This window comes from Vulpes vulpes, chromosome 1 (assembly GCF_048418805.1).
Source record: "Vulpes vulpes isolate BD-2025 chromosome 1, VulVul3, whole genome shotgun sequence".
Taxonomy (NCBI): domain Eukaryota; kingdom Metazoa; phylum Chordata; class Mammalia; order Carnivora; family Canidae; genus Vulpes; species Vulpes vulpes.
Genome location: NC_132780.1, coordinates 26,059,161 through 26,078,367, shown reverse-complemented (window position 1 = coordinate 26,078,367; position 19,207 = coordinate 26,059,161). Strand labels below are relative to the sequence as shown.

At 60.6% G+C, this 19,207-nt stretch overlaps 2 protein-coding genes across 13 annotated transcripts in view; one reads left to right on the top strand and one right to left on the bottom strand.

The window, feature by feature from the left end:
• The window catches only part of SEMA4D (semaphorin 4D), a 73,352-nt gene extending 56,165 nt beyond the window's left edge, over positions 1-17,187 (top strand). For 5 of the 6 annotated variants that reach the window (XM_072761205.1, XM_025984145.2, XM_025984147.2 and 2 more), the window contains 5 exons: positions 816-1,038; positions 1,756-1,871; positions 4,971-5,143; positions 5,223-5,266; positions 6,033-8,163. In XM_072761205.1, coding sequence (XP_072617306.1) covers positions 816-1,038; positions 1,756-1,871; positions 4,971-5,143; positions 5,223-5,266; positions 6,033-6,940 — 1,464 coding nt within the window. In that variant the 3' untranslated portion in view covers positions 6,941-8,163. Of the gene's footprint in view, positions 1-815; positions 1,039-1,755; positions 1,872-4,970; positions 5,144-5,222; positions 5,267-6,032; positions 8,164-8,336; positions 8,544-13,565; positions 13,776-15,421; positions 15,520-16,084 lie in introns of those variants that run through there. The other variant, XM_025984146.2, reaches the window with a different exon arrangement.
• Positions 17,188-18,092: 905 nt separating this feature from the next.
• SECISBP2 (SECIS binding protein 2) overlaps positions 18,093-19,207 on the bottom strand; it is a 47,387-nt gene continuing 46,272 nt past the window's right edge. For all 7 annotated transcript variants that reach the window (XM_072761218.1, XM_072761225.1, XM_072761233.1 and 4 more), the window contains one exon: positions 18,093-18,920. In XM_072761218.1, the coding sequence (XP_072617319.1) occupies positions 18,817-18,920 (104 nt within the window). In that variant the 3' untranslated portion in view covers positions 18,093-18,816. The remainder of the gene's footprint in view (positions 18,921-19,207) is intronic.

The following is a 19,207-nucleotide window of genomic DNA, read 5'->3' as shown; positions in this document are numbered from 1 at the left end:
CAGCGAGCACACTCCTCCTCCTGTGCTGTCCTCAGTGGTGTGCAGGGCACGGGGTTGCAGGCTGAACAAGAAGGTCGCCCTGGCTGGCACAGGTCACTTAGTGGCATTAATGTGTGATAAAAAGAGTTCTGGGTCATCTTCTGCTCCCTGCACAGAAATACACAATTTCTTGGTTACGAGCTGTACTTCCTGCCCATTAACACAAGTCACTTTTTTCCCCCCTAAAAGTAGTGAATTCTGTGTAGAAGTCAGTGTGGTCACAAGGCCCGTTTGGCTGCATCTGCTCAGCTTGTGGTTGGCGTGCGGGGCCGGGGCCTGGGCTCTCCCCCAGGACAGGGTCTCCTCCGGGGGGCACACGTCTGCCCACAATGGTCGGGTCCCTCAGTGCGCAAGTTACCAAGTAAAACCCGTCCACTCACACGCATGAGAAGCTAGAGTCCCTCACACGCTTGACCTTCATGCGCTTTGGAATGAGACTGTTTTTAGCAATTTTAGCCGTGTTCTTGAGCTATCAAGCGATAAGTACTTAGATTCAATTTCAAAAGCTTGATCCGCTTTTCTCGTTTATAAGTAGGTACAGCTTCATAGAGTGTGGATCTCGGGAATTCTGTATCATGGATACAAATGTAGTTGCCTCCCCCACAGGCCGCAAAGGAAAAGGCACCTGCAGGGAGCGGGCGCCTGTTTGTGCCCTTGTGCAAGAAACCCGCTGTGTAGTGGGTTTTGTGCCTCCTGGGGGCCTGCGTGGGGGGCGTGTGCGGAGCGTGTGCGGGCAGCCGTGCGCGGGGTGTTGACAGGCAGCTCCCTCCCTGCAGTGCATCAACCGTGAAGCGCGGGCCGCCAACTTCTCCAGCTCCCTCACTCTGCCGGACAAGACCTTACAGTTCATCAAAGACCACCCTCTGATGGACGGCTCCGTGACCCCGATAGACAACAGGCCCAGGCTGATCAAGAGCGACGTGAACTACACGCAGATCGTGGTGGACAGGACACGGGCCCTGGACGGCACTGTCTATGACGTCATGTTTGTCAGCACAGGTGGGTTCCGACCCCTGGAGAGGACACCGGCACCGCTGGCTCTTCCTTGGGGAGCCAGTGCCTGCCCCCCAGGCCCCAACTGCGTGCGTGGAAGTGTTCCGAAGTGGCCACCCCAGCTGGCTGGCTTCAGGGCTGTGAGCACATCAGACCACCAGGGCGCTGGGTGAAAAGGCAGGTCCCGGGTCCCATCTGGGGAGTTGGGTCCCGTAGGTCGGGGCTAGCACTGAGGGAGTCTGGGTGGTCCGTGTGGGCCTCCCTGCTGGTTTGGGACCTGACCCTGAACAAGGGGTGGTGGCCAGGCTGAAGGCCGCTGGTAGGGCACCAGGGGTTGGCCCTGGGAGCTTTCCAGCGGCTCTAATCATCACAGGAGAGGGCCCTGCCTTCACCTTCCCCAGGGCACCCACGGGCGGCATCCCCAGAGGGCCACCTGTCCTTACCGTGGCAGCACGTCCCTGCATCGACATCCACTGGAGCCAGCTGTGGCCTGTTAGCGTATCATTGAGGGAACAGTGGAAACGCTCTGTGCCACTCGGTCCCCACTCCCCAGCAAGTGGTTTCTCCTTTCCCACCTCCAAAGCGAGACGACCATCAGTCTCTAAGTGTCCTGTCGGGGGAGGGAGTTGACGGAAAGAACGGACCGCGGGCTGCCGTGGCCGACAGTACCAGCACGTCCTGTCCTCGCGGGTGTGGCCCTGACCCAGAGCTTTGCCCCTGCAGACCGGGGTGCCCTGCACAAAGCCATCAGCTTCGAGCACGAGGCCCACATCATCGAGGAGACGCAGCTCTTCCCGGACTTTGAGCCGATCCAGACACTGCTGCTGAATTCCCAGCAGGTAGAGTGGCCGGCGGGGGGCAGGCAGGCGGAGGGCACTCGTGTCCCTGGTCGCCGGGTGAACGCGGAGGCCAGTCGTCTGTCTGGTCCAGAGGAGCCAATCTCCAGCCTCTTACAGGAGGTCCTGGGAGGCCCAGGGTGTCGGATGGGGAGATGGAACTGTCAGCTCAGGAGGGCTGTGCCTCACGGAGTTGCCGGGGCATCCTGGGAGGTGAGGGGCACCGGCTCACAGAAACACCCCTGCGCCCTGAGCTGGGTAGGGTCGGCGCCCCGTCGGCAGGTGAGGGGTCCTTGCAACATATGTGTCGGGACAGAGGAGCCTGCTCTGAGCAGCAGTGATGATGCCTGTGCGACCCCCACCTCTCTGACGAGGCATCTTCTGCATCGGGGTTGGGGTCAGAGTCGAGGTCAGGATCAGGGTTGGGGTCAGGGTTCTGCTAAGCCCTCCCGTAAAAGCCAGGACTGAGTGTTCGAGGCTCCAGGGGCATCCACCGGCGTTTGCACCTGCCTGCACTCCGGCAGAGCTTTATTTATGGAAACAGCTCAGGAGCTCGTTAACACCCAGATGTCATGGAATGTTGTTCTTCTGACTTTTTCCTCAGCCGTTTCACAATGTGAAATCTATTATTAGGTGGCGGGTAGTGTAGAAACGGGGCGGATTTGCTGCGCAGGCCGAGCCCTGCCGTCTCCACACGTGGCTGGGCCGCGGCTCCCGCTCACAGCTGGGGCAGGCCACGCGATCCCAGCAGGCCAGGCCCATGTAGGGGGACCACGTGAGCCTCCTCTGTGGCTGGGGGCATCTGACCCTGGGGGTGGCCCGGCCCCGCCATGTGACTGGCTGCAGGCCTCACTTCTCCCTGTGGGGTCCCCACGCTGGGAGTCCCCCCGGGGCCAGAGCAGACACCGGAAGCCTGGCTGCAGGCCCGTGCCCCTTGCTGCGCACCTGGCCTCTCTGCCTGGACCTGCAAAGCCTTGTTCCGGGGCACCGGGCTCAGCTGTCCCCAGTGTGTGGCATTGTTCATGTGCTGAGCCTGCCTTGTGTGACCCTGACGCTCCCGAGCCTCTGTCTCCAGGGGTGGACGGAGCTTCACACCTGAGGTGGTCCCATGGCCCCTCCACTTTTACGCGCAGCCAGGGGAGGGGACGGTGGGCAGCAGCAAGAAGCACGGGCAGCCAGGTCGGGGGAGAAGGCAGCTGACTTCCCAGGGGCACGTGTGCAGACGTCATGCACGGGTCCCCTGCATTGTGAGCAGATGGACTTGGATCTGATGTCCAAGGGGACCCGCGAGGGGCCAGGCAGGACAGGGCCACGGCAGGCACCCACTCAACAAACCTCACAAACATCAGGCATTACCTGCTCAGGTTTTTTTCTTTGCCTTTTCAAACACTTTCCATTTTGAAATATTGTCAGATCCACAGAGGTGGGGGCATGATGTGCAGGGGCTCTGGCCACCCCCCGCACGGAGGAGCCCCGCTGGCACAGTGCCCACTGGCCCACAAACATCCGCTCCAGTTCTGGGGCCTCACGTGGCCTGGGACATCCCCGTCCATCATCATTTCGGCGGCATGCTCAGCTTTGCAGAGGACCAAACACCCCAGGTTTCCTCGTGATTGGATGGGGTTGAGGGTTTGGGGACGTGAGCAATGACAGTGCTGGCCAGCGGGGCCGGGCAGGGGTGAGGCCCCAGTGCCCATGGGCAGACATGCTGTGAAGCCGTGGACCTGCACTCCACCCCGTGGTGACAGACGCTTGCTCATGGGGAGACCTCAAGGCTGCTGGGTGTCAGTCCCTCCTGCCCATGGGCTTCTGCACCTGCCAACGGTCTCAGCCACCCCCCACCACTGTTTGCCTGTTTCCTTCTCTCAGAATCTGTTACTCCGTGGCTCTAGGTCACAGAAGCCCAGCCCTGGGGACGGGGGTGCAGGCACATGAGTGCCCCATCCCCCCATGCCCACAGCCACACGCTCAGGTCTGGTGTCAGCTGGGGCTTCCAGGGCAGAGTCTGTGCCCTCCGGGGTCCCTCAAGGTTGCCTGCTCGGCCTTCCCAGGAACCCTCTCCTCTGCAAGCCACGTGACCCCGACAGGGGTCTGGGGTGGCATCCTCAGTCCTTTCAGCAGCCATGTGGCCTTCTCTGCCTGGGCCCCACCAACAGGGATGGGCTGGCCCCCAGGCCTGGCTCTCTCTGCCCCTTCTGACCAGAGGACAGTCTGCTGTGGAGGGGACTTCTTGTCTATACTCACACAGGGTGCATCACAGGCCAGGAGCGCCAGCTGGACGCTGCTGTTAATTCCCTGTCTCCCCCCCGGGGGAAGGCTGCAACTCGTTTGGGTCTGAAACACTGACTTCTGCTGGGTTCTGTTAACCCTGAGGTTAACCAGAAGATCTGTGTGGGGTCGGGGGAGACGGGCTCACCGGCGGAGGAGACCGTAGACACACATGCAGAATTGCAGCCCTGCAGCATGGCTGTGCCAGGAGGGGTCCCCGCTGTGTCCAAGGGAGCAGTTAGCCACCTGGGGGGCCTGGCTCTCTGAGGTGCCAGCCGTCGGCCTCCCTGTCTGCGTGCTCCTCCCTCGCAAACCTGGCTGGTCCCTTATTCCTCGTGCTGGAGTTCTGCCTGCCCCCCACCACTCGCTGGTGCCTCCTTTCCTGGCCCCGCTGGATTCGGACACTACTGGGCTGTCTGTACACGGCTGCTCAAGCCAGGCAGGCCTGAGATTGGGCTCCGAGTTGTACCCTTTGGCCTCTGTCCTGTCGCAGGGCCAGGAGTGTCCCACTGGAGGAGCCCCATCCACACAGAGGAGCTGACCCCCAGCCCTAGTGGGGCAGAGACACGTCCACATTGGCACCCAGACGGGAGGGCTGGGGGGTCCTGGGGGGGGCCTGTGACCAAGGCCCCGAGTGCTGAGTTAGCGAGGACTCTGCTGAAGAGCACGCGGCCTCTGCGGGCTTGAGTAGCCCAGCTGAGCTCCGGTTCTGGAAGCTCCTGGATGAGGGATCGCAGGAACGTGCTTGCCACAGCCGGCGAGGTGGAGAAGCACCTGCCACCAAGCGCATGAATGCCGCCCCTCATGCGCCTGTCCCCTGTCTCCCCCGTGCAGGGCAAGAGGTTTGTGTACGCGGGTTCCAGCTCGGGTGTGGTGCAGGCCCCCGTGGCCTTCTGCGGGAAGCACGGGAGCTGCGAGGACTGCGTGCTGGCCCGCGACCCCTACTGCGCCTGGAGCCGTGCCGCCGAGGCCTGCGTGGACCTGCACCGGACAGACAGCCCCAGCAGGTACCGGGGGCGCGCGTGCCGGCCGCCCGCCCTGCCCGCGGGGAAGGCGCGTGAGTGACCGTGCCCGCTTGCCTTGCAGGACTTTGGTTCAGCAGATGAGCGGTGACACGTCCGTCTGCCCCAGTAAGTGGCCCCTCCTCGCTGTGCTGCTCGGGGGCGGCCGGGTCTCGTGATCGTGTCGTGGTGCTGTGCTGTTGTGGCATCTCGTACATTCTTTTTTCCTTTCTCTACTTGGAACAGAGGGCACGTATCCATGAGGATACAGAGGCCGACCCCGCCAGCCCCTCTGGTTGCAGCCACGTAGTGCGTTCACTGGAAGGTGCTCGGCGTCCAACCTGTGACATCCAGTCTTGAGACGCTCCTCTCTCCCGCTTAGCTTGGGGCTGCTGACACAACCCTGAGGGTCCCGGGAGGGGCAGCGGGAGGAGTCCTCGTCCCCTCGGCGATGCCCCTGCCGGCCGGGGGGTCAGGCACATCCCTTGGTCTCCTGGAACGCAGCCGTGCCCTGGGCTGTCACGCTCCTGATGTGGACTCGACAGCGGGGCAGCCTCAGGAGGGTGCTGGGCGCACTGAGAGCCCACGGGCCCTGGAGCCGTTGGCAGGAGCGCGGCGTGTGACTCCGCGTGTCGCCGCACGGCCTCGCTGGGCACCAGATGGGATCTCTGTGCCCAGTTGCTCCCGAGTTCCTCATCCCCTGGGGCTGCCATCTGGGGCTCATCTCTGCTCTTCTGTCACGCATGTCTTTATCTCCTTAGTTGTTCTGGAAGATTCTGTGTTGCTCCAGTGGGTGAAACTCTTGTGTTCTCTTGTGCGTGTTGACCTATCTTTGAAAGAAGGGAAGTAGCGGGCCGGGTTGTTGACACTGTGCACGTTTATTTTGGTGTTCCAGATGAAACTAAAAGTTTCCGGGAGCATTTTTTCAAGCACGGCGGCACAGCGGAACTGAAATGCTCCCTAAAGTCGAACCTGGCCCGGGTGGTGTGGACGTTCCGGGACCACGTACTCAAGGCCCAGACCCCCAAGTATGGCCTGGTGGGCAGGAGAGACTTGCTCATCTTCGACCTGTCAGAGGGAGACAGCGGGGTGTACCAGTGCCTGTCGGAGGAGAGAGTCAGGAACAGGACGGTCCTGCAGCTGCTGGCCAAGCACGTTCTGGAAGTCAGGGTGGTTCCTAGGACCCCGGCTGCCTCCACCCCACCAGCCGCCCGGACGGAAGGCGACAGGACCGTCCTCAGAGTGTCGACGGAGCCCACCCCGGGCCCCCCGCCCCAGACCCCAGCCATGCGGGGCCCCACGCCCAGCCCCGCGCCCACCGGCGGCACCTGCAAACCAAAGACCATCATCAACACGGTCCCTGAGGTCCACTCGGAGAAGACCATGTATCTCAAGTCCAGTGACAACCGCCTGCTCATGTTCCTCTTCCTCTTCTTCTTCGTGCTCTGCCTTGGCCTCTTTTCCTACAACTGCTACAAGGGCTACCTGCCCGGCCACTGCCTGAAGCTCCGCTCCGCCATGCTGCTGGGGAAGAAGCAGCCCGCGTCCGACTTCTCCGACTTCGAGCAGAGCGTGAAGGAGACGCTGGTGGAGCAGGGCAGCTTCTCGCAGCAGAACGGGGGGCAGCCCCGGCCGGCCCTGGACACCGGCTACGAGACGGAGCAGGACACCATGGCCAGCCGGGTGCCCACCGACAGGGAAGACTCGCAGAGGCTCGACGACCTGCCGGTCCGGGACAGGCCGTTTGACGTCAAGTGTGAGCTCAAGTATGCCGACTCGGACGCGGACGCAGACGCAGAGTGAGGCGCCCGCGCGTACAGGCCTCCACACACCGTCAGTGCTCGTCCGGCCCTGGGGCCACGTAGGGAGCCCGTGTCCATACACCTGTCTTCTGTGTCTTTTCTCTTGGGTCGAGCTTGTGATTTGGTTTCTCTTTGTCCTTTCGGAAAATGGTGAGCATTGTGCCCCGGCCTCCCAGGTGGGCCGCCGTCGGGGACCGGCTGTGGACACTCATGCCTGGAGCGCCCCCTCCTCCAAGCAGCCACTGAACGATCATTTCATTCCAGATTGGAAATGACGTGTTTGTTTATCAGATTGGTAACTTAGCGCCTGTTGTCCAGATTGGCACGTACCTTTTCTTCCCACAGGATTATTTTTGTAGGGTTTTACTTCTGTTGTGTTAGGTCGTTTATTTCTTAAATCAAGAAAGCGGATGTTTAAATATTGAGAAGATGTAGTACATCTTCCGGGTTCTGTTGTGAGGATAGGATACAGCTTACGTTGCTTACGATTCTCAGGGATAAACTTACTTTGGCTAAATGCATTCCTTCTGCTTTTAGAAACGTAGACAGAACCATCTCTTAAGCACATTTTTTTTTTTTTATTCCTTGAAGGAAACCTCATTTTCAGAGAGATTTTCTTTCTATAATTTTCCCCCCGTTGTTTTAACTATTTCGAAGAAGAGAGGACAGCAGGAGGCTGGCCCAGAGCTGATGGGGGTGCAGGTCTTGCAAACGGAGGCCCATGGCCACTGCTCAAAACCTCCCGTGCAGACGGACAGACATCCACCAGGGCGTCTTCAGCCATCCATGTGGCTCCTGTGACCATTGGCCTCTGTCCGCAGCCACTGCCCGCGGGACGTCCCACCTGGCTGAAGAGAGCTGTCCACACATGCAAGCAAGCTGGACAGGCCCGTGTCCCAACAGTCCTTGGAGCCATGGGGCAGAGCCGCGTGGCCCAGTGCTGTCTCTCAAGGTGCGAACAGGCGAGATGCTTCAGCCTCGGTGACGTCAAGCCCGCCTGCTGCTTCCCACACGCCTGCAAGAGGAGGCTGTCTTTCCGTGGCAAAGAGCAATAAGCTGGACTTGTGTATGCCCGCGTGGACGGTGTCATCTGCAGCATGCTAGGACTCGACCATTTTGGTGTAAACATTTGTGTTTTATAAGATTTACTTTGTTTTTATTTTTCTACTTTGAATTGTATACATTGGAAAAGTAACCTAATAAATGAGAAGCTTCTATCCTTCACGCGGGCGTGACTTGCCGAGTCTGGCGGCCAACACCCCCCCCCCCCCCCAGCAGGTGCTGACCTACGCTGCCAGCCCTCCCTTCTCTGTGCTTTGCTTCCCTGCTCCGGGTGCAGTGGGATCCTCACGACCCCGCCTCAGTGGCCTCTCTCTTTTCTGTCCTCTGTCTCGCAGCCTCACCTCTGCCCTTCCCCCCTCCGGGGTCCTCCTCCCTGTCCTGTCGGGGCCCCGGCTCAGCTTCCTCTCCCCGAAGCCCCTGGCCGGCCTCGGCCTCGGGGCCTGACAGCAGCCTGCCGGTTGCCCTCCTGCCACCCTTCCTCAGCGACCAGGCACAGCACGTGCACGCCCTGGGGACCTTCCACCTCTTCTGCCAGGCCACAGGTGAGCGGGGCGCCTGTCGGGGCGGGGGGGGGGGGGGGGGCACATCGGTCTATCCACAGGGGGCCGCGCTCACCACCATGGGCTGCACAGGCCACGGGTCCCATCGGGAACTCGGCTCTGCCTCCAGAGCCCCAAGGCCTTGCTCAGCTGGTCGCCTTACGTGGGACTGACTGACTGCCGACCCCTTGGGGCTCTGTCCTTGGGGGGCTCCGTAGCCACCAGAAGGGGCGTCGTTCTCATGCATCGAGCCGAGCGGCCCCGGGGCCTGGAGGTGCCTGCCCTGTGCTGGGAGAGGCCAAGACAGTCTCCTGTGGCCTCCCCTGGTCCCCATGGTTTTCCATGGCCTCCGTGGTCTCCCTGGTCCCTGTGGTGTCCTGTGGCCGAGCGGCTGCCTGGAGGCTCCGTACTCTGTGCCCCGAGGAGAGGGATAGAGCTGATGAGGAAGCAGCGTGCAGGTGGTTTCTTCTTGAGACCTTAAACTGTGAGGAGTGCTCCGGGTACGAGCCGGCTCCGGGAGCCTTTGCACGTCCCGTGTGGCCGTGGACTGGCCGCATGTCTCATGGCTGCACGGGAAGCTGCCTGTGAGCAAGACGCTATGAAGACAGACCCGTGGGGGCAGGTCTCTGCAGCCCCCGGCTCGCCTGCTCCACACCTGGACTTAGCCCATACCGGGCCCCCCGTGTGGCTCGGGCCTGGGCGAGTCCTCTTGGGGCCTCCCCGGACACTGGTGTCCCCGTTGCTGGGAGAGCAGGTGGTCAGTCACTCAACCTGGCGAGGAACCCAAGGCCCCTTGCCGCAGGCGGCCATGAGACCAGGGGACACTTCTAAACGTGGCTTCTCTGGGAGGCGCTGTTAGCCAGTGTGTGCACACAAGTGCACTGTCCCTATGATGGGGGGCAGGGGGACCCCTAGACTGGTGTCAGCCAGAGTGAGAAGCATACCAGGTTTCAACAGGGACCCAGTGCAGGGTGTTCGCTGCAGGGATGCTGGCGGCTGGGGAGAAGGGGTGCGGGTCCCATATGTGACGATGGTGGGAAGAGCCACACCCCCTCCCCTGCCGGGCTGCTGCCAAGAACCAGCAGCCAGAGGGACATTCTTCCCCAGACTTCCCGCCTCCTTAGTGGGACCTGACAGGAAGCTGGGGACCAAGGATGGGGAGGCGGCAGGTGGCCTCGCAGCCCGGGGCGGGAGAAGTGGGCAGCACGGAGGGGCAGCTGATTGAGCAGAGGGCCCGCGGCCCCCGCCCTCCCCTCGCACACTCCTTGCTCCTTGGGCGGTGGCCCATCTGGAACCTTCCATTGTTCCACGGGGCCCCACCTGAGGCTGTGAGGCAGCCTTAGAAGAACGGGCCCTTCCCAGGGAGCCCGTGCATCCTATTCTACCCGAGAGGGAAGGCCGTGCGTCCTTGTCAGCTTGAGGTACCGCAAGGCCCGGGGCTTGCCCAGCGCAGCTCGGCACAGGCCACACGGAGCACAGCGGGCCCTCCTGTGGGCGGCTGGGTGTGGGGGCCGGGCCCCGAGGGAGGGCGGCTCCGTCGGGCAGCAGCAAGCCAGGGCAGGGGCCGCATCCCAGAGCAGTCGCTGGAGGTGTCAGCGGCCGAAGCCAGGAGGCGCAGCCCTGGCCTCAGGGCCCACCCCCGGCTCAGCCTCTCCCCCGAGCCCCGTCCATGAGCCAGTGCTGGTCGCATGCGCAGGTGGGTGTCCTTGTACATGGGGTTTCAAATGACGGTGCCTCTGGCCACCCCTTCCCGGCACATGCCAGAACCAGTTTCTTCTCCAGCTGACGCTCCAGCCGCAGCTCCTCCCGCAGCCCCTCCCTTTCCAGGTTTCCCTCCAAGTGTCCCCAAATGGCCTCAGGCCCGGGGGCCACGCAGACCTGGCTTTGGTAAACTGTGACTGGCAGCTGGTCCAGGTCACCTGCCTGTGCCGGGCGTGCTTCGCTGCTCCCTGTCTTGCCCCATCTCCGGATTTTCCCCGCGGGGTGTGTGTGTGCACTCACGTGTGCATGCATCTCTGGCCACAGCCGACTGCCAATCGTGCTCTGCAGCCATGCCTCCATTCCCAGGCCCTGAGGCCTCAGGGTGCAGAGGAGGGCGTCTCCAAACTGCTGCTCACCTCCCAGGAGGTGACGGGGGGCGGGGGGCGCATCTGCAGTTAGGAAGGTGCTGGCAGGCAGAAGGGATCCTGAGCCCGAGACTGATGTCGACACATGGCGGGGATGCTTTTCTGCAATAATGACCCCGAGCCCCCTGCCGTGGAGTGCAGCGGGATGAGCAGTCATTGGCAGCGGTACTCCGTGTGTGTGCACAGGGAGGGAGAGCTGTGAGCCACACCAACGTGCCCACGTTCACAGACGTGCAGATCATGCATCTGCCCCCACAGGTGTGCGGACTAGAGCCCCAGGGCTTTGGTGCCCAAGTGGAGGCGTCTGCCCCGCGGGACCCCGCATCCCTGGCAGACTGTGCTCATCACTTTCACAGCTAGGAACGGGTCCTCTGTACGTGAGGTGACTCGGCTACTCATGGTTTTGGCGGTCTCCTAGGTTTTAACCACGATGTTGGAAATCAGAGCCCTTGAAGCCACTGGGGGCTGTGGGGGCCACAGAACGTTCCCTGCTCCCCCACAGTGGCCGTTGGTGCCAGTGTCTTGGGGGAAGGGGGAAGGGAGCGTGCTCCGGAAAGACCAGGCTGGACTGTGCGTGTCGACTCGGGAGCTGGTCATTGTCTGGAAAGGCTGGGACCCCTCCAGGGTGGGCAAGGCGGCCGATCTGTCCCCTTGCAGCTGGCTTGATCCTTAGCATGTCTTTCTGTTGCAATCACCATAGGCTTTTACAGAGCAGTCCTTGCGTGTGGGACCGTCCCCCGCACCTGGCACCCCGTGAAGCTGGGCGCCTGGGCAGGCGACCCCCATGCTCCCACTTACCCACAACGTGGTCTGTGAAGCACATTTTGCCATGTGCTTCCAGGGATTGGGACCTAGATATTCTCTAGATGTTCTGGGGGTCACTCTCTTCAGCCAACCACAGGGTGCTGGCTGCTTTGCGACAATGTGGGCACTGTGATGGGAAAGCTCTGATGGGGTGGAAGAGGCCCCTCTCCCCAGCTGGATCCTGATTTCCATGCAGTTCTGGATCTGGCCATGCAGGACGACGTCCAACTCTGGGTGCAGCCAGTAACTGGCAGGAGGCCCCGGGCATGAGCTCGGAGATGGGCTGGCCCCAGGGTCAGAGGAGACCATATACAAGGGGATGCTTGGGGGAAGGCTTGAAAGGCAGGGACACTAGTCACAGATGTCGCCCGAGGACTTGACCCCATCACACTGCCCTCCAACTCTGGGCTCTCAAGGCCCCCACTTCCAGAATCAGGTGTCCTCCCTCAGTGAGGCCACTGCTCGGAGGGGCTCTGGTTTTGACACAAGGTAGAATCAGCACTGCACCCACCAGTCCCCTTCGGGCGTGGGGTGGGTTAGGGGCAGGGTGACCCCGGGCAGGTGCTGGAACCCAAGGCCTGGGGAGCCTTCCTGGGGCAGGAGGGCCTGGCCCGCTGTCTGGGCCTGAGTTGCAGTATGCAGGCCCTGCTGACGGGTTTTAACTGTCCCTTTGCCTCCCTGCTCTCCTCTGCATTCAGAAGGAGCCAGATAGCTTTCTAAAAAAGTAAGTAGAACGTAAGTACACCTTTAACATTTTCAGTGCTTTACTGTGGCTAAACGCACAGATTTCAGGCTGCTCAGAGGGATTTCAGGACCGAGGGGCACATGGTGGTTTGTGTTCTGCCCATGCCCCCATACGGCATGGGCACCCGGGCATTTTGCTCCTTCAGGTCCTGGCATATGGCTCAGGTTCTGTCCCAGAGAGGGCTGTAAGAAACCTCCAGAAGCTCCCGTGGCCCATCCAGGTGGCACGTCACCATGGGGCAGTCAGGGGATGGGGGGAGCCCAGGCCCTTTGTAACAGACTTCAGTGTCTGTTCACAGACTGCCTCAACAAGAGTCTGTTTCCAAACTTGATTTGGCTGCTGGGCGGTGGTGTCACATGGCACTCGCAGCAGGTACAGGGAGGGTCAGTGCCCGGCGATGGGCAGCTGCAGGTGTATGCAGACACAGGCAGACCTGTGTGTGTGTTCATGCGTGTGCACACACGTCTGTAGTGCAGACCCTCAGATGCATGCATATCTACGTGTGATACACAGACAGAAACGTCTTCAGCTAGAGGACAAACGCTTTGTGAAAATCAAATTACAGTAATAGAATAAAAACCCATAAATCCTGCACAGAAAACAAGAGGACACTGACAAGGTGTCCACACCACCAGTGTGGCCACAGCGCTGCTGTGTGAAACACGTGCTCCTGCACACATGCACTCCCTCTGCTGACCACCCCCCGACGCTGCCGCACCCTCTACGATTCCCAGGTTGGCGAGGCAACCAGTAGACTCTTGCTTTGAGAAGCGGTTCTCAAGCAGGGCTGGCTCTAGTCTGGGTCAGCTTGCAGCCCACCCCTGGGTGCCATCCATGCCTGGCGCCCCTCCCCACCCCCGGGAGCGCCCCCGGCAGCCCCACCCCTCAGCTTGGCCGGACCACCTCCAGTTAGGTGCCGGGAGAGCAGGGGTGACGCCCTGGAGGCAGAGCCTCTGGTCACAGGTAGTGTGGGCAGGTCTAGGGCAGGAGATGAAGTTCCCAGGCTCAGACCCTCTGTGCAGAATGGACACCTGCCCCCAGGTCCCCCATGGCAAAGGGGGCTAGGGGACACCACTGTGCAGATGTGCTTCTAAAAAGGTACCTAAGGTTTAAGAAGCAGGGAGTCCAGGGGGCAGTGAGGGCACACCTTTTCTCCAAGGACACTGAGGCTCACAGTGGGAATCACCCCAGGCCACCTCCAGGGACACAAGTGCTGTCACTCTGAGTCCAGCTGGGACAATGCAGGTCCTTGCCCTGGGTAGCTCATGCCGCTCATCCCCACTGGGGGCTATGAACACGGGCCCTTAGAGTCCAGGGGACACCAGGTGGAGACAGTCTGTGTGTCCCCAGGTCCTGCAGATGTTCACTTTGTCTGGGAGAAGAACGGCCGTGAGCTGGAGACATGTGTCCCCACACAGACCCACGGGCTGCACGACGGCAGGACCCACGTGCTCAGCTGGCTGCGAGATGCCCTCCAAGAAAGCGCCGAGTACCGCTGCTCCGTGTTGTCCTCCGCGGGCAACAAGACCTCCAGAGTGCGGGTCACCGTCATGAGACATGGTAAAGGAGCGCGCCGTGCACGGCCAGCCTCCCCGGCATCCCGCCACTGCCACACGGCCCCCACACCCTGTGCCTACTGCATAGCCACCTGCCGGGTCTCACCCCGGGGTCTGTGAGGTCTTTGGAGAGCCCGTGTCCCCTGCTGTCTTCACACCGAAGGGCCGGGTGTGCGCGTCTGGCCTGAAAGCCCTCCTGTCTCCCAGCCCTGCACACCCAGCCTGGCACTCCAGGCCCACCGGCCGCACTGCATACACTCACACCTCAGTGCCCCCAGGCCTGACTGAGCCCATGCCACCAGGAGCTTTACCTGAACATGTATTCATTCTGCTCTGCTCCACTTCATGTCCTGTGCTTTCTGGAACTATTTTCCCACACGTTGGACCCCTTGGTTTGGTATGGAGCAGGGAAGGGCCCTGGGGCCGTGCTTCTGCGTCCAGATGGCCTGTCCCGGTGCCCGAGTGTCTCCAGGAGGGGTTGCCTCGGTTTCCCCACTGCTGGCCCAGGATTCAGCCTTCTCAGGTCTGCTCCCTTCCAGCTGGTGCCTCTGCTTTCAGCCCCCAGGTTTTGTGCTTTCCTCTCTAGTCCTGGCCTGTCCTCAGGTTTGCACCTATACTTGGCAATGCTGAAAAGGCCACATCCTTCTGGGGCAGGCTTGGGGAGAGAAAAATGCTGCAAATATTCGCTCCTACCCAGAACCCCTTTCTTCCTGTTTCTGTGAAGCGCCCTGCCTGCTGCAGTGAGGACAAAGGGAATCGTGACATGAATGTGCCCCACAAACTGTGAGGGGTCATGCAGAAGTCGCGGGAATGGCACCGTCAGCCAACAGCCAAGGGGCCACAGGCAGTCTGCCCCGCTCCCTGGGCTATGCTCTGGCCCAGGGCCTCCCAGCTCAGAGCTCATGAGCAGCAGGCCCCAGCTCTACCGTCACACTACGGGCTGCCCAGGCATGCGGCGGGCAGAGATGCCAGCACAGCCAGGACAGCCAGAATCTGCCTGCCAGCCCGGCCTCCTGGAGATGCAGGGGCGCTAGAGAATGTAGGGGTTCTCTCAGGACAGGAGCAAGATGTCCCCGCAGGGCCCCTCGGGGATTAGGACCCCTAAGGCGCCTCTGGAGCCCTTGCCCCTGCCCACTTCTGCTCCAGCAACAAGTTCCGCTTGGTGTCTCAGGGTTCAGGTCCCTGGCACCCACTCTTGAAATCAGCAGCCTGAACTCTGGGCCAGATCAGTGACACAGTTCACACCTGTTTACAAACAAAATCCACGGCGGTCTGCTGCGCCATCTTGACAGCCCCCCAAGTAACTTGCTTTCAAACCCTAGATCAGGCTCCTACTTGCGGCAGGCTGCACAGAGCAGGCAACAGCTGGATGTCAGCCTCCCTCAGGCCAGGCCTCAAAGGGGAGGCAGCACGCCTGACATGGGGAACTAGACAATTCAAGGGAGCAGAGGACAGAGCTAGAGTGACCTTGGGGAGCAGCCGCTAACTGGAGCTGGCAGCCAGGGACGACCTGGGGAAGCCCCCCCCAGCCAGGAAGGCAAGGCTGGGAGGTGTCAACACTCCTCGGAATGGCCTCAGTGGATGGTGCATACACCCAGGGTGCCATCAAGGCCTGCAAACCTGACACCTGGTGTCCCCTTTGTCTTGCAGAAGCGACCCACCAGGAGCAGTGGACCAGAGAGCTCGCCGCGTGGAGGGCTGTGGCCGGGGAGCATAACCGCATGATGCACAGCTGGAGGAAGGCGTGGGTACGTGGCCGGGCTGGGGGTGGGCAAGGGCTGGCGGGCGTCCACTGCCTTGGGGTTTGGTCTGCTGAACAGTTCTTTCTGGAACCTGCAGCCTCAGAGCTCCAGGCAGAGCCCTGAGGAACATCAACAGAATGGGAAGGGGCACTCACAGAGACAAGTCTGGGGGCCCCACTTGTGGGGAGGTGACTGCTGGGCCTGCAGGGAGCCCCATCCCAGCACCAAGGGGGGAGGACAGGCGTCCCCTGCCCTCACTGCTGCAGCCATCTGGGCAGCTACCAGGCCAGGAAGAAGCCCTACAGCTCAACCACCAGCCTTCAAATGTCCTGGGTTTCATGGCCACCCAAGACCTCTCCCTGTTGCCAACACAGGCTAAGCGTTTCTGACTCATCCCTTCGAGCGTAGAACATGCAGGCCCCCCTCCCTGAAGGCCACCCCCTTGACCCCAAGGGGGAGCACACAGGGTGTGACGCTTGAGGCCCCTTCCTACATCGAGGACAGTGAGGGAGAAGCAGGATGGGCCTCTCTTCTGCCGGGAATTCAAAGACGGGTTGCACTGTTGTTTCAGGAAAGCTGTGACAAGGACACCTTCTAGGCACCAAGAGGTGGTGCCCACCCCTAGCCACACCCCCTGACCCTGCCATGGCTCCAGGACAGCGAACAGTCACCTGGCCTGCTGAGAGGTGGCCCCACCTCAACCTCTGTTGACACTAGCCAAAATGTTCTAAAAACTTAGGTGCTTACATGAGACAGAAGAGTCAGCCCAGCAGAAACAGGACAGCAGGACAGTTAACTACCTATAGATTGCAGATATGTAGACAATGGTGTGCATGACGGCTCGTCTTCCAGAAACACCCGAGTGGTTTCCTGTACAGCATGGCCACCGCTGGAGCCCCGCAGCAGCTCTACGGGTTCATGGCCACCCCCCACGCCTGCTGCCGCTCCCTCCTTCACACATGGCCTCGGAGCTCCCAGTGCCAGGACAGGCCCAGCAACACCAGTGGCAATATCTGGCCTGATCCTTCAAGTGACAACAAGGTCTCCTGGAGCTCACAGGGACTGTAGGATTCATGGGCTTCCGAGCACATCTCAGAATGTGGGGGCTGCTCTACGGGGCTCTGTGCGCACCCCGAGCTTATGTGCAGCGATGCCGCGGAAAGGGGCCTGTGTCCTGGAGCTGCACCTGCAGGCACACTGTGTGTGTGGGATGTGAAAGCCTGATGCTGCACAGCCTGGACCCTGCAGACACTTTCTGCTGCTGGAATGGTTAGCAGAATGCCAGTCCACCCAGACACCACAACCTCCGTGCAACCCCAGCAAATGGATGACCACAGCCTATGTCCAGACTCCTTCGTTCTGAGGCCGGGGACATCGGAGAGCACAGCCTCCTGAGGATACCGGCTTGGGGTGGGGTCTGCCTGGGATGCCTGCCCACCTGGTTCCCAGGCCATCACGCGTGGTGCCCCTAACAGAAGGGCTCAGAGGCCTGAGTCCTCCTTGGTGCTGCTTTCCAGAGCCCTGAGACTTGGCCTAAGTCGGGGGGCTCAGAGTACCTCATGCAGCACCACAATGAGATGTGTGCTTAGCATAGCAGGGAGGGTTCTGGGGGGAACCCGTGCTTAGGAGTTCGGGGTCTCTGCTCTGTTGAAAAAATAAATAGAAATAAACACAGTGAGCTGAGTGTGTGGTTGGGAGGCCCGGCGCCATGTGCTTCCCGCAGCATTGGCTGCAACAGGCCCCCATGTCACCAGCAGCAGGAGCCTCTGCCGTGAAAGGGACACTGCAGCTTGGCTAACCCCACAGGTCACAGGAGACGCTGGCCCCCTGGGGCTGACGCCGTGTTCACACCTCCCCACTCTGCTTCGGCTTCTCTGCCCCCAGATGAGCTCTGTGCAAGCCACGGGCCAGGGCTGGGGCGCTCAACAGAGGCCGGCATATCCTGCTCAGAGTTGTACATTTGATTTTCTCCTTTTAGGTTAACTCTGGAACCTTCCCTCTCCCATAATATCCAATTTTCAAACTACAAGAGCAGACTTGGCCCCTATTGACACAGCAAGGGGAAAGGCCACCCTCGAGCCCCTCCTCCCCACCCCACTGAGGGAGCAACCTGGGGGTGGGACTTGGCCTGGGTGACCACGTCACATGCCCCCCACTTACAGGCTCAGAGAGCAGAGAAGCAGGCACCTAGGGTCAGCAAGCATCCAGACGACAGGACATACCGGTGCTTCCACACCCCGCCAGCCCTGGCAACACCACATGCCCTTTGTGACATCACTTCAGTGTGCTCCTCACAGGCCATTGGCCTGTCAGACGTGTAACACTTGACACGACCGACTTCCCCTCACACCACCTGCAAAGCCAACGCACTCTGCCGCCCTTCTGAGAAATGGCCAACAATAAAGCTCCATCTTGCCGTCGGCTCTGTGACGGCACAGGGGGCAGATTGGGCCGAGGCAAGGTCCCCTCAACAAACCTCTCCCCAGGTTCCATCCTCTTCCCTTCAAGCAACAGCCCCTGAGGAGTGCGGACGAGGGCTGAGGAACCACCCATAAGCCTAAGCTCTGGCCACAGGGAGATCAAATCATTGCTCTTTATTCAAAATAAATAAGCCCTCTTACTTACAGCAAAGTATGAAAGCAAACTTCTATCCTGCTGGTCTCCAAGACAGAAACCACATTCAAATAATATGTTCATTTACAAAAAAGCCTATAGATTATCAAAACTGAAATTTAGGACTTCAATATACATTGCTTCTTTGAAAAATAAAGACAAAAAGGAATAATTCATGTCAAAAGGTCACAGGTTAGAGAACTGATTTTCCTTCTGAGTGAGGCTCATTTTAGCAGACATTCCAAGTACCCCCAAATCTTCCAGCCAAAGAACCAGGTTCTGAGAAAGCCCCCCACCCCAAAAGTGGCCCCACCACACCCGCCTGCTGGCTTCTCCGCAGCTATGCTGGGTCCTCAGGCAAGAACACCAGCCCCAGGGCTGCACAGCGGCTGCCACAAACTAACCCAGCTCGGCTCTTCCGCATCAGAGGGGGTTTCCTTCACAGCAGACTCAGGGCACCACACGTTGCAGTCTTCCCAGACAACGTACGCTTACATCCAAAGCTGTGTCTCAGGGCTCTCTGGCAAGGCTCCTGCATCCATTCCAGGAGGCACACCCTGGACCCCCCTCCCAGTTATCAGCCGCACAGAACAGAATACATCGGGTCAGTGAAAACCTGGGAAGAATAAGGCCCCGGAGTCTGTCACACCCCCCCTCCTTACCCCACACAACACACACACAGAATTCTTCCTATAAGTTCAGGTTCATCATCTGAGAAGTTGAAGCCTCCAGTGAGTCTTCCAGCTCCAGGGCACAGCGACTGTACGCTTCCAGGTGTCTCCTCCAGATTTCAACTGGAAACAACAAAGCGGCACAGCTGAGGGACATACAGGGATAGTCGGGACAGTCTCTACTGTCCGAAGCGTGCCACCCGTGGCTCAGCCCTATGTGGGCCTGACAAGGACTCAGCCTAGCTGCCCCCAATCACAGCCACGCTCTGGGAGCAGTACCCATGAGCCCTTGGTGTTTGGTGGGTTTGACGGCCTCCCGCCAAGGACACCGCTGTCGTCTAGGCTACACTCTGCAGGTGCCATCTAACCCGAGGTCTTGACACCAGCTCTTAAGACAACAGCCAGGACCA